The 14502-nt window shown below is 47.2% G+C and overlaps 1 protein-coding gene across 1 annotated transcript in view; it reads left to right on the top strand.

Annotated features, from left to right (window-relative positions):
* The window catches only part of ALK (ALK receptor tyrosine kinase), a 687757-nt gene that overhangs the window by 602026 nt on the left and 71229 nt on the right, over positions 1-14502 (top strand). Inside the window, exons 10-11 of the mRNA XM_035000834.1 lie at positions 12325-12419; positions 12592-12717. Of these exons, the coding sequence (XP_034856725.1) occupies positions 12325-12419; positions 12592-12717 (221 nt within the window). The remainder of the gene's footprint in view (positions 1-12324; positions 12420-12591; positions 12718-14502) is intronic.

Below are 14502 nucleotides of genomic sequence, written 5' to 3'. Positions count from 1 at the left end.
CTGCTCTGATCGTTATTATTTCTCTTCTCCTGTTGGGTTTAGGCTTTATTTGCTGTTCTTTCTTCAGCTCCTTTAGGTGTAGGGTTAGGTTGTGTACTTGAGACCTTTCCTGTTCCTTGAGAAAGGCTTGTATTGCTATATACTTTCCTCTTAGGAGTGCCTTTGCTGCATCCCAAAGATTTTGAATAGTTGTGTTTTCATTTTCATTGGTTTCCATGTATTTTTTTAATTCTTTAATTTCCTGGTTGACCCATTCATTCTTCAGTAGGATGCTCTTTAGCCTCCATGTATTTGAGTTCTTTCCAACTTTCCTCTTGTGATTGAGTTCTAGTTTCAAAGCATTGTGGTCTGAAAATAGGCAGGGAATGATCCCAATCTTTTGGTACCGGTTGAGACCTGATTTATGACCTAGGATGTGATCTATTCTGGAGAATGTTCCATGGGGACTAGAGAAGAATGTGTATTCCATTGCTTTGGGATGGAATGTTCTGAATAGGTCTGTGAAGTCCATTTGGTCCAGTGTGTCATTTAAAGTCTTTATTTCCTTGTTAATCTTTTGCTTAGACGATCTGTCCATTTCAGTGAGGGGGGTGTTAAAGTCCCCCACTATTATTGTATTGTTGTCAATGTGTTTCTTTGCTTTTGTTATTAATTGCCTTATATAAGTGGCTGCTCCCATGTTAGGGGCATAGATATTTACAATTGTCAGATCTTCTTGTTGGATAGACCCTTTAAGTAGGATATAATGTCCTTCTTCATCTCTTATTACAGTCTTTGGTTTAAAATCTAATTTGTCTGATATAAGGATTGCCACCCCAGCTTTCTTTTCATGTCCATTAGCATGGTAAATGGTTTTCCACCCCCTCACTTTCAATCTGGGGGTGTCTTTGGTTCTAAAATGAGTCTCTTGCAGATAGCATATCGATGGGTCTTGTTTTTTAATCCAGTCTGAAAGCCTGTGTCTTTTGATTGGGGCATTTAGCCCATTTACATTCAGGGTAACTATTGAAAGATAGGAATTTAGTGCCATTGTATTGCCTGTAAGGTGACTGTTACCGTATATTGTCTGTGTTCCTTTCTGGTCTATGTTGCTTTTAGGGTCTCTCTTTGCTTAGAGGACCCCTTTCAAGATTTCTTGTAGGGCTGGTTTTGTGTTTGCAAATTCCTTTAGTTTTTGTTTGTCCTGGAAGCTTTTTATCTCTCCTTCAATTTTCAATGACAGCCTAGCTGGATATAGTATTCTTGGCTGCATATTTTTCTCATTTAGTGCTCTGAATATATCCTGCCAGTCCTTTCTGGCCTGCCAGGTCTCTGTGGATAGGTCTGTTGCCAGTCTAATGTTTCTACCATTGTAGGTTACATATCTCTTCTCCCGAGCTGCTTTCAGGATTTTCTCTTTGTCTATGAGACTCGTAAGTTTTACTATTAGGTGTCAGGGTGTTGACCTATTTTTATTGATTTTGAGAGGGGTTCTCTGTGCTTCCTGGATTTTGATGCCTGTTTCCTTCCCCAAATTAGGGAAGTTCTCTGCTATAATTTGCTCCATTATACCTTCTGCCCCTCTCTCTCTTTCTTCTTCTTCTGGGATCCCAATTATTCTAATGTTGTTTCATCTTACAGTATCGCTTATCTCTCGAATTCTGCCCTCGTGATCCAATAGTTGTTTATCTCTCTTTTTCTCAGCTTCTTTATTTTCCATCATTTGGTCTTCTATATCACTGATTCTCTTCTGCCTCATTTATCCTAGCAGTTAGCGCCCACATATTTGATTGCACCTCATTAATAGCCTTTTTGATTTCTACTTGGTTAGATTTTAGTTCTTTTACTTCTCCAGAAAGGGTTTCTCTAATAACTTCCATATTTTTTTCAAGCCCAGCTAGTATCTTTAAAGTGATGATTCTGAACTCTAGATCTGACATCGTACTAATGTCCGTATTGAGTAGGTCCCTGGCAGTCGGTACTACCTCTTGTTCTTTTTGTTGAGGTGATTTTTTCCGTCTTGTCATTTTGTGCAGAGGAGAATAGATTAATGAGAGAACAAAGTGCTAGCAGGGTAACAACATCCCCAGAAAATATACTCTAAACAAATCAGAAAAGACCTGAAGCAGTGGGAAAAGAAAGGGAAAGAGAGAAAAAAGAAAAAGCAAAAAAAAGAAAAAGAAAAAGATAAAGATAAAAACAAACAAAACAAAACAACAACAACAAAAAAAACCAGAATGTGATCAAATATGATCAAGCTGGTATATAGATCAGTGCCACACACTAGATTTTGGGTGTATTTTGGTCTGTTAGAAGAAAGTGCCTCCCAAAATTTTAAAGAAAGCAAAACTTATATATGTACAAAAATAAGGGTTGATATGATGAAGGGATGGAATATGACTGTAAAGATGAAAATTATAAAAAATTTTATAAAAGGAATTGATAAGAATTTGTTTGAAAAAAGAAAGAAGAGGATTTAAAAAAAGAAAAAAGAAAAAAAAGGGAGAGAATGTGATCAGGCAGGGGAGTAGAAAAAACCATATACTAGAGATTTAGGGTATATTTTGATCTGTTAGAAGAAACTATCTCAAAATTTTAAAGAGAGAACAACTTATATATATATGCCAAAAATACGGGTAACTACTATGAAGGGATAGAATACGACTCTAAAAATGAAAAATAAAAATGTTTTTTTTTTAAAAAAGGGATTGATAAGATGTTGGTTGAAAAAGGGAAAAAGAAAAATTCAAAAAAAAAGAAAAGAAAAAAGAAAAAAAGACAGTTAAAAAAAAAAAACTTAACTTTGAAAGACTAAAGAATCATGGTAAAAAAGCCATGAATTCTATGTGCAGTATTCCCCTAGCGCTGGCGTTCTGGCGTTCTCATTGATCGGTAAACTTGGTCTTGGCTGGCTGTTCTCGCTGATCTTCTGGGGGAGGGGCCTGTTGCCCTGGTTTCCAAATGTCTCTGCTGGAGGCAGAATTGCCCCGCCCTTGCCCCCTCCCAGCGAAGTCATCCGCTCGGGTTTGCTCTCCGGGGCTTTTGTTCCCTGCGAGCTTTCCGTACAGCTTTGGAGGCGGAGAGTGAAGATGGCGGCCTCCCAATCTCCGCTCCGGAGGAGCCGAGAACTCGGGCCCGCTCCTCAGTGAGCCCCCAGAGAAAAGCCGCCAGTCACTCCCGTCTCCCCGGTCTCCGGCCGCACTCCGTGCTCGCCCAGCCTGTGACCGCGCGTTTCTGTCTCTGGCACCCAACCCCGGGTGGAGTCTCCAAACCCAGCAGATCCCTGCGGTGCACTCCCGCGTGGCTCCTCCCGGGGAAGGAAGGTGAGTCTCCCCGGATCTGCCGCTTGTTGGGTCCCTGCTGGAGGAGCAGGGGCCCGACTGTGCCGCGGATCACGGTTTATGGCCACCGCGAGCTGAGAGCCCGCGCCTGGGCTCCGCCTCTGCAGCCCACTTCCCCGCTCCGATACCTGGGAGCTCTGCCGCACTCAGGCACCCTCGGTCTTTCTGTGACCCCGAGGGTCCTGAGACCACACTGTCCCGGAGGGTTCCACCCCCCCGCTTAGCCACCAGAGTGATGTCCCTCAGCGGAGCAGACTCTTAAAAGTTCCGATTTTGTGCTCCGCGGCTCTATCACTTGCCAGAAGCGGCCGACAGAGGCCCCTCCCCCGCCATCTATCCTCCCGAATATCGCCTCAGATTCACTTTTCCACACGTCCTACCTTCCAGAAAGTAGTCGCTTTTCTGATGAGAGAGTTGTTGCTATTCTTTTCTTCGATCTCCTGTTGAGTTTGTCGGTGTTCAGAATGGTTTGATCCCTATCCAGCTGAATTCCTGAGACCAGACGAAATCCAGGTCTCCTACTCCTCCACCATCTTGCTCTGCCCTCGAACCATATCTTCTTTATCCATTCATCTGTCGAAGGACATCTTGGCTCCTTCCACAGTCTGGCTATTGTGAACATTGCTGCTATGAACATTGGGGTGCATGTGCCCCTTCTTTTCACTACATCTGTATCTTTGGCGTAAATACTTCGTGGTGCAATTGCTGGGTTGTAGGGTTGCTCTATTTTTAACATCTTGAGGAACCTCCATACTGTTTTCCAGAGTGGCTGTACCAGCTTGCATTCCCACCAATAGTGTAAGAGGGTTCCCCTTTCTCCACATCCTCGTCAACATTTGTTATTTCCTGCCTTGTTAATATTTGCCATTCTAACTGGTGTAAGGTGGTATCCCATTGTGGTTTTGATTTGTATTTCGCTGATAGTTAGTGATGTTGAACATTTTTTCATGTGTCTGTTAGCCATTTGTATGTCTTCTTTGGAGAAGTGTCTGTTCATGTCTTCTGCCCATTTTTTGACTGGATTATTTGTTTTTTGGGTGTTGAGTTTGAGAAGTTCTTTATAGATCTTGGATACCAGTCCTTTTTCTTATCACTTGCAAATATCTTCTCCCATTCTGTGGGTTGCCTCTTAGTTTTATTGACTGTTTCCTTTGCAGTACAGAAGCTTTTTATCTTGATGAAGTCCCAGAAGTTCATTTTTGCTTTTGTTTCCCTTGCCTTTGGAGATGTGTCTTAAAAGAAGTTGCTATCGGCGATGTCGAAGAGGTTACTGCCTATGTTCTCCTCTAGGATTTTGATGGATTCCTGTCTCACATTGAGGTCTTTCATCCATTTTGAGTTTATCTTTGTGTATGGTATAAGAGAATGGTCCAGTTTCATTCTTCCACATGTGGCTGTCCAGTTTTCCCAGCACCATTTACTGAAGAGACTGTCTTTTTTCCATTGGGTATTTTTTCCTGATTTATTGAAGATTAGTTAACCATAGAGTTGAGGGTCCATTTCTGGAGTCTCTGTTCTGTTCCATTGATCTATGTGTCTGTTTTTGTGCCAGCACCATACTGTCTTGATGATCACAGCTTTGTAATAGAGCTTGAAGTCAGGTATCGTGATGCCCCCAGCTTTAGTTGTCTTTTTCAACATTCTCTTGGAGATTCAGGGTCTTTTCTGGTCCCATACAAAATTTAAGATTATTTGTTCCAGCTCTGTGAAAAATGTCAATGGTATTTTGATAGGGATTGCATTGAAAGTGTAGATCAAATTCATTTTTTTAATAATTGCAGAGCCCCAGGCTCCAGACACAGAGATTTGAACTCAGGAGGTCACATATTAGGCCAAGGATACATTTTTTTTTTAAGTTTCATAAGTGACTTTGATGTTTGACCACATTTGGAAGTCACCAGCATAAAATGTCAGATTCAGATTTCTTGTGGGCAAGACAGAGAAATGACTGACTAGGGAAGGATCACTGTCACATTGTCATCAAACATATATTAAGCCCCCATCAAGCACAGAGGATGGAAAGGGGTGTGTGACCCAGCCTCTTGCCAGTCACAGGGCCTGCATGCTGAGAGGCAAACAGCAACACGTGGTATTGTGCAGAGTCCAACAGCATGGCCAATGTTCAGATGGCGTGGTGACCTCCCTGTCAGGGGGGATGTCATGGAGAACATGGATTATTATAAGATGGACCTTGAGGAAAATTTAGATCTTCCAGAAATGGGACAGGGACAAGAGCATTCCAAAGAAGGCCATCAGGATGAATGGAGGCTTATAGGCAGGAATGTTTTATGTGGGTTCAAGAATAGCCAACTAGGTTGTGTCAGAGAATCCTGAGCAATCTCCTTGGCAGAAGGTGAGCATGAATATTGGGCCACATATTTTGGACTCCGCACTGTAGAGGATGGGAAACCAGAGCAAGGAGACTGTTGAAAGCTCTGTGAGGGACCAAATGTGAAATGCTCTGTGCCTGGAAATAGAGCTCAGAAGGGGGGAAGAGGGGCTGGAGGAGAAGAGTCTCTTCTGCTGCCACCTTCTAAATGGCACCATTGGCCCAGGACAGCCATGGATCAGCCCTCCAAGAGGAAGGGGATAGATGTGGCTGGTGGCTCAGCAATGCAATGTGCAGCCAGGCATAGATACATACAAATCAAACATTCATAACTCTGAAAGTATCTGGCCCTGTTTCTTTCTCAGAAAATATCCCAGATCACTGGAGCAAGGAGTAGATTAGCAATTCTGAGCTTTAAATACTATTTCTAACACTGATTTACTGTGACGTTTGGGACAAGTTGTTGTTTTTGATTGCTGAGTTTCCACAATCAAGAGTGCAAAGCAGTGAGACAGATCCTGCCTGTGAGCCTGGTTTTAAGAAGTAGTCACGCAAAATGGCAATAAGTGAACCCCTTTCGAATAACAGGATGTTCAGATCTTCTCAAGATTTCCTTGGTAATATCCACAGCTCAATTTACAAGTCAACGGATGCGCATGTTTTTCATAATTCTTAATGCCCCTCAAAATGTAGACCTAAGTTCTCCGCCCTTCTCTCCCCAAGCACAGAGTTTGGAACTTAGGGGGAAACTGAACTGCTGATATTTGAAACAAAGCAGAATCCAGTTCTATACGTGCTGTTCTCTAGGATCTCCTCAGTGTACACCACTTCTACCCTCACCTCTGTGAGGTGACGCATAGTCTTCATCTCATCTGAGTCCCATACCTGGGTTAACAGCTGCCTGATTTGCATCCTGCCCACACCTTCAGTATGCCCCCTAACACCCCGCCCCTATGTGATTCTTCTGTCCATAGCCCTACCATTGTCTGAGACCTTCAGTTCTTCAGAGTCTTTCTTGACTTCTCTCTCACTGCCCAGATTCAGTGTTTTTCCAGGTTGTACATTCTAGCTCTATGGGGGCAGAACTAAAAAGGTGTATAGAAATCTCCTAGTCACTGAATAATATGAATCACAAGTCCTCTGAATTCCTCAAGGTCAGGGTCGATATCTTGTGCATCTCTATACTCCCAGCTACAGACATGGTGCCTGACTCAGAGTAAGAGCTCAAATAATCTTTGCTCAAAGGCAGAGGGGGAGATATGGAACTTATAACACTCCTGAGGAAGCACAGATTTCTAATAAAAATATAAAACAGGAACAACAAACTAGAATCTCCCATGCTAAAGAAAAGCTTCCACTATAAAAAAAAAAAAAAATACCCATATTACATAGATGAATTTTTTTTTAAACTAAGATGGTGCTTAACAAATTTCAGTGACTTGCCCAGGGTCCTACCAAGTACGTAGCCCAGTCCTCACGCCACTCTGCCTTTTGAAACTCGGCCCTCACCAAGCAGAGAAAGCTGCTAATTCACCCTCATAAAGATATTTCTGTCAGGAGAGAAGGGAACCAGCAACCACCCTTTTCCTGGGTCTTCTCACCGTGGAGAATGCCTCCGCCTCTGGCGCCATCTCAGCTCTCAAAGCCATAAGCACACACAACAGCCAAGAGTAGAGGAAGAAGCTAGTGTTGGAAAGGTGTCCTGAGAAAGGTGCAGTGGACATCCCCGTCTCTTGAGCAGAATGGATGTCGGTGCTGTCTAGTTCTGGACAGCCTTCCAAAGACCCCCAGTTGTTCCAAGGGATCCCTGGGGCAAGTGCATGACTTCTCCTCCCTCGGGGCACTTGACACCTTTGAGCCTATTGAGCAGGTGTATTCGTGCACCCATACCTCCCCTGCTGGGCCAGGGCTCCTGGAAGCAAGATCTGCCCTTCACCATTCCCTGCAAACCTAAGGCCCAGGGAGAGCTCAATATACATGGTGCAGAATGAGAAAATGAAAGAGCAAAGTGGGAACTTGCCAGAGAAGGGCTTCTTCCCGCCCTGCAGTCTGGTGGAGCACCCTGGTGGCAGGCCTTGCCGATTGGTGGCATGCCATGGCAAATGTGGGAACCAGAACCATTAGTCACACACAGCCAGTGCCTGGAAGCCTGGGACTGAGACTGTGGAAGAGTGTGAGTGATTCTCTGTGCTTGCTCAGCTTGGCTGAAAACTCATTTTCTCCCCTATTCCACCCCAAAGGGCTCCCTCACAGAAGCCAATTCATTGTGAAAGATCTCTATGGCCCTTGGAAACCTGGGAATCACTCTGTAGTGACTCCCCCCTCACTGCTATGGGGGTCATGATGGCCAGAGGGGAAACCAAGTCAGAGCATGGTAAATTCCTTCTGAGAGTTGGGACTGAGCAGGAAGAGAGGGTGCTTCCAACTAGTGAGTCTGGCCTTTAATGTCCAGACCTACTTTACTGTCACAGAGCCAGACTTCTAGAGTCAGGCAGGGCACACATGTCCAGCCCTGGCCATAGTGATCTGAGCCAGGCTGGTCCCGGGAACCCAAAGCTGGCCATCAGCCACTCCTCTTCAACTGGTAACTGAAGTCAGTTATGCAGATAATAGGATGAATGTAGTGGGGCTTTTTCATCACATACATTATTCTAATAGAAATGCATACCGTGACCCGAGCTTTGTGACAGTCCATTTTAGAAGACTTCTGCGGAGCAAATCAAGTGCACAGTGAGAAATTGGAAAAAGCATTTTTCCTTAGCAGTATCTGCCAGCTCTATCCTAAGCAGCCAGAACCCAGACAAGCCTCAGCTGCGAGAAGGGATGCAGAACACTCCCCCCACCTTCTGAGCCCACTAAATGGCCCAGAGGAATCTGAGATGTGGTTAGTGCGCATCCGTTAAATAAATACCTTTTACCCAGGCTGGCCATTCTTTCTTGCTCTCTGTCTAAAGCATTGCTATTCCCTCAGTCCACATTCAGACACACACCTTTTTGTCAGCTACTTAAAATCATTAAGTGAACTTAATTAGGTTTGTCAATCCCTAAGGCTGCCAGGGTGGCAAATAAGGCATTATATTCACTGTCCATTAACAGTCTGTTGCCTGAACCAGACTGTGCATTTTCGGAGCTGTGCATGAGTAGCATCAGCATTTCCTGCACAGAGATCTGCTCAGTGAGTCTGGGAGACACTCAATTTCAAGGCTGTCCCCTCTAAACCTGGCCCACTGCCCCAGTGGCCACCTCCCCGAATCCCCCAGGCCAATTTTCAGCAGGCCTCTCTGAGCAAGAACAGAGTCAAAGGGTATGTTCTTTGTGTGAAGACAGGCTCCAACCAAGATCTCAAGCCAAGTCTGTTTTATCCACAAGTTTCAAACCCCACCAGCTGGAAAAAAGAGAAAAAGCAACAATAATCCATGCAATCAAAAGTGTCTTATTTGGAAAAACTGAAAGAGCTGAGCAGGTGTGAACTATTGAGGGGCAGGGAGTGAAATCAATTGCTAAAGGCTAGAAAGAGCTCAGCTGCCATGTTCTTAAATAGCACAGAAGAGTGAGGGAGCTGGAGGAACCCCGAAGAGTTCGCTCTTCCCTTCTCCTTGACCAGGCTGCCCACAGAGAGGGAGGGCTAGGTTCTTCTAGCCCTGGGGGCTCGGATTTCTTTCTCTTTATCTTTGGGATAAAGAACAGTGAAGTAACCAAATGTTTGTTAGAACCTGACCTCCGTAATCCTGGCAGTAATGTGGCATGGACCTTGCCTTTCCTTAGACCCAGAGAAGTCCACCTGGTACATGCTAGAACTTTCCAGTCTCAGAGCACTCCACCTGGTACATGCTACTAGACCTTTCCCTCAATCCTAGAGCAGTCTAACTGGTGCATGCTAGAACTTTCTCTCAGTCTCAGAGCACTCTATCTGGTACATGCTACTAGACCTTTCCCTCAATCCTAGAGCAGTCTAACTGGTACATGCTAGAACTTTCTCTCAGTCTCAGAGCACTCCACCTGGTACATTGCTAGAATGTTCCCTCAATCCTAGAGCAGTCCAACTGGTGGATGCTAGAACTTTCATTCTCAGAGCACTCCACCTGGTACATGCTAGAACTTTCCCTCAATCCTAGAGCAGTCTAACTGGTACAAGAGCTAGAGCTTTTAGTCTCAGTGCACTCCATCTGGTACATGCTAGAACGTTCCCTCAATCCTAGAGCAGTCTAACTGGTACAAGCTAGAACTTTTAGTCTCAGCGCACTCCATCTGGTACATGCTAGAACTTTCCCTCAATCCTAGAGCAGTCTAACTCGTACATGCTAGAACTTTCAGTCTCAGAGCACTCCATCTGGTTCATGCTAGAACTTTCCCTCATTCCTACAGCAGTCTAACTTGTGCATGCTGGAACTTCCTGTCAACCTCAGAGCACTCCACCTGGTACATGCTAGAACTTTCCCTCAATCCCAAAGCACTCCACCTGATATATGCTAGAACCCAAGACCTGAGGCCACGGCTCACCCTGGAGAGTGACCTGGTATCTGTACTTTTGCGGGGGGGGGGGGGGGGGGGGGGGCAAGAGGAAAGACAGGTTGCACCAGAAAAACTGAGAGCCTTGAGGAAGTCTCACCCATCTTCAGCAAGGAGGGGGAAGCAGAGCCAGGAGCAATCTCTTCTTCCCCTGGGGTTCAGCTGAAGACGCACAACCAGGTACCATCCAAAGCAGAGAATCCTGAATCTCCTGAATCTGGGTGGCCCCAATGGCCACCCAGCCTCTCGGCTAGTGCCCCCACAGAACAGAAACGCCCAGATGGGTCCTGCTGTCTCCTCCCTGCCCCAGCACCTACCATCCCCAGACCCCATTCCCAGAATGCCTTTGCTCCACCCCTGCCGTCCCCACACCCCAGCATGACCCACCTTAATCCCCCCACACCACCCGCCCCGTCCCCTCCCTGCAGCCTCTGGAGTCTGGAGCACTTGGGGCAGGGTCGGCAGGGTGGCCTTGTGGGTGGACGGAGGCCACATTGCATGTTTACATCTGATTCGACATCTGATTGAGTCTTCCCTGATTGTTAGGAGTGTTCCTGACTCCAACTATGTGCAATTCCCCGTGTCAATCAAACTCTTTTAAACAGCAGCTGCCACTGTTGTTGCCTTGCAGAGCACTTTAGAAACTCTTCTATTTAGAGACCATGCCAGCCCCAGCCTGCATCACGCCATCCATGCTAAGAGGCCCAGTGGCGGCTTGAGAACCTTGCAGCCCTAATCTCTCAGTAATGAAGAAGGAGGGCAGAGAGAAGGGAGGGAGAGCAGAGAGGGGTGGGGAGCCATGCAGTCTCCCAGGAAGGGCCCCGTTAGGGCAAAATGGGTTTTGTCCCTCTCCCCCATGCTCAGCGGGCACACACAGGTAATTCACTCGCTCCGGGCCCAGGCCGCCTGCAAGGTACGCCCGTGACACTCAGCACCTGGCCTGGCCCCTCAGCCTGTGGATAACAGATGAGGAGGTGGTAACCTAGAGTGGAGAAATGGGAAAGGTGCGCTGTGGGGCCTTACCCACTGCTCTTCCACCCAGGGATGTGATTCTTTCTAGTCTCCATCCCCAAGTGGCTCCGTGCACCTGTTCTCTTGCTGCCTGTGAGTAGCATCTCTCTCACCCTGGCAACTGCTATAAACAGAACAAGACGACAGTGTTAGGGCCTCTGTTTGCCCCCTGAGGATCCCAGGCCTGGCTGTGTCCCAGGTGACACGGGCTGGAGCTGGGAGCTCATCCGCCGACAGAGTCCCCCGGGAAATCTAAGGAAACCGTGACCTTGCCGTGGCTCATGGAGAAGCCTGATGCTGTGCATGATACACACATGCCGCTCACTATCTTTGCGTCTTTCCACACCCCTCACCCACGAGCCACGGGGGCCCGGCCATGCGCTGAGCCATCCCTCACTCCAGTTCCTCCGCCACAGATGTCCTCCCCTCACGGTTCCCTAGCCCCACATCCACACCTCTGAGTCCTCGCCTTCCTTCAAAACCAACTTAAAGGCTGCCTTCTCTGTGAAGAAACCTCAGTAGGTTTACTGTTAATACTTACAGTCTGCTCTGTGTTGGTTACAAACACTCCCAGGGATCAGCGTCAAATTATTTAATATTTAACAACGGGTCAGGCACCACACAGAGCAGCCCCAGTGGAGACTGACACTGGATAAGACACCAGATCCTTGAGATCCTTCCCCTACCCCGCTGTGCAGGGGGTTAACTTTTCAGTTGCTGAATAATGGGGAAAACTAGGGGTACCAGGAAAGGAGCCAGGGGACACTTGGGGGACAGTGGCTCTTTATCAGATGGTACAGAAATATTTTAATAATGACTTGGGCTCCACCAGGGAGTACCCACTGAATATCAAGCCTACCCATTTCTACCCACCCTCCACACCCAAAAAGTGAAAGAGGTCTCCTCGGAGCTTCAGGGAGTACTGGAACCTTCAAGCCCCAAACTCCAGGATGGATTAACCTATGGAACAATCCCTCAGCAAGGAAGTAGGGGGAGCCGTGGACTGTTCCCCTCTCACAACTGCTCTGTGATTAGGGGAGGCTCACACGAAGGACCGCTATGAGCCAGGCATCGGCACACATCGGCCAGATGCTGAGTCCTGCCAGGTGACTGACCCACGCCGTTTCTCACACACGCTCCTCTTAACACCTACAGGTTCTGGCTGCAGATTGTTGTGTGGTGGGGGCAAGGATCCAGAGCCACCGTGGCTTTTGACAATATCTCCATCAGCCTGGACTGCTACCTCACCAGTGAGTTCACCCTGTCCCTGGCACTTGTCCCCAACCCAGACAACCCCGGGCCTCACTCTCCCTCCTTAACCTGAACCCACCTGCCTCTCCCACCTTCCCCGGGGGCATACTCTGCTCTCTCCCTTAAATCAAGCCTCACTTAACTCAGTGCACGGGGTCTTCTCTATTCTAGTCAGTGGGGAGGACAAGATACCACAGGATATGGCACCCAAATCAAGAAATCTATTTGAGAGAAACCCAAACAAGGAGCCAAAAGCCTGGGAAAGTACAGGAGAGATCCCTGTCTTTGACCCCACAGGTAAGGGTTCAACTTACAAATTGGAGCAAAGTCATTTTCTGTTGTTGTTGCAAAAGGCAGAAGGAAGAAACGGGTTGTGATGGCAGTGGGGAGCTGTGTTTAAAGAATAAAATAGTCAGCCTTTAAAAGGACCATCACCTATTCCCTGGCTATGGGGCTCTAAGAGGAGGTTGTTTGGGTCTCTTGTTGCCTGGCTGAATGGAGCGTCCGGAAGTTGAGCAAAGGAGCAACTCTCCTCTGTGCCTGGGGAATACCCAGGCACCAACACGAGAGAACCAAGCTGATCGTTCCTCAAACTCAGTCCCTTGAAACCAGTCCCCATTTACTGAACAAAGGAAACCTTACATTAGACTTCTTGTAAGGGGGTTGGGCCCCAAACCAACGTTATTTGGTGCACAAAGCCAGGCTAGCCCATCACGGGTAAAGGCCCCAAAGCTTCAGGCTCAACACATTTCCCCAAACCTTGGTTCCCTTCCAAAGCTGTCTGCTTCAGCATCTTCCGGGCTGAAGGACTTCTCATGGGGACTCTTGCTGCTTCAGACACAGGCTTCTTCAGCCTCTGGCCCTAAACCATGGGGTGACTTCTCAGCTATTCTTTGTACAAGGAGGAAATCTCCTAGAATCAGTCTCCAGAGCCAGTATGATGGTCCTGGGCAGTTGTTAGGCCTGTGAGCCTCGCCCCAGAGAAGCTGGGGCCCGACACCAGCAGGTCAAGGGGTTCCCCCGGGTGGGCTGGGTGCCTGGGCGTGGGAGTGAAGTGAGTAACCTGGAGAAGCACGTGTACAGCACTGTCCACCCATACTCTTTTTCCAATAAAAGATCACTTTATTAAAATAACAATAGATAAATGATAAATTTCTACTTGCAATGTAAAATCCTTGTTTAGTGCAAAGTACAAAGAAAAAAACAAGTGGAGACTTACACCTTCACACTAAATTCATTGACTCTCAACTTATTATGTAAATATCAGCTTTGCTTTGTCTTCTACGAAAGAAACCCCTCCTTTGTCTGGCTGAAAAGCCACCCTGGGTGTAGCTCTCTCTGTCTCCGATTCCTACCTGATCTAACCCAGCGGCCAGACCAGGGGGAAAGAGTTCATTGCTTTTCCCCCTCACCTCTCCCCTCTCCTCCCTTCACCTTTAACTAAATCCTCAAAACACTTTTTCATTTGTCTACATGAAGGGGAACCTGCCACCTCTATTTCCCTACTCTGCCTCATCATTCATGAAAACGGCTAAGGTGAGGGCTGCAGCCTTCTGTCCATTGTTTGCCGCCCCTCCCCACCCCAGGGACGGACCTCCAGGACTCCCCGGGCCCTGGTCAGTGACTGCCTCCCTGCGATGCATTCAGGACATGTTCGGCAAACCTCGTGGCAGGCTCCGGCCCTGCCTCACCACCAACACTGATTACATAGCAGGAGCTCCGGAAAAACTTACCGACTGACGGACTGATGGGGTGATGGGGTGGGTTGGGGTGGGTGGCCCTTGAGGCTTGAGATCAGTTCTTGGATGTTGGCAGCCAGCACTTAGGAGCAGCCATCCACCCCTCCTGACTCCCCAGTTTATTGCCATATAACTCCCACTGTCCTTAAAAGGCTCATCAATGAGGGTCCACACAGTGGCCACTCAGACTAATGAAATCATGCGGCGGCTGGAAAGCGGCAATGCTCCCCCACCACCTCCAAATAAAATCGGAAGCGAGTGGCTGCCTGAGAGGCTGGAGCTTCCTCTGCTGCCCAACCCAGCCTCAGAGCAGGAGGCAGGTGGCTTTGGGACAGTGTTCTGT

Source organism: Mirounga leonina, unplaced genomic scaffold (assembly GCF_011800145.1).
Source record: "Mirounga leonina isolate KUSES-001 unplaced genomic scaffold, KU_Mleo_1.0 Mir_125, whole genome shotgun sequence".
Taxonomy (NCBI): Eukaryota; Metazoa; Chordata; class Mammalia; order Carnivora; family Phocidae; genus Mirounga; species Mirounga leonina.
Note: the sequence above shows the minus strand (reverse complement) of the source record. Positions and strands in the feature narration are given on the sequence as shown.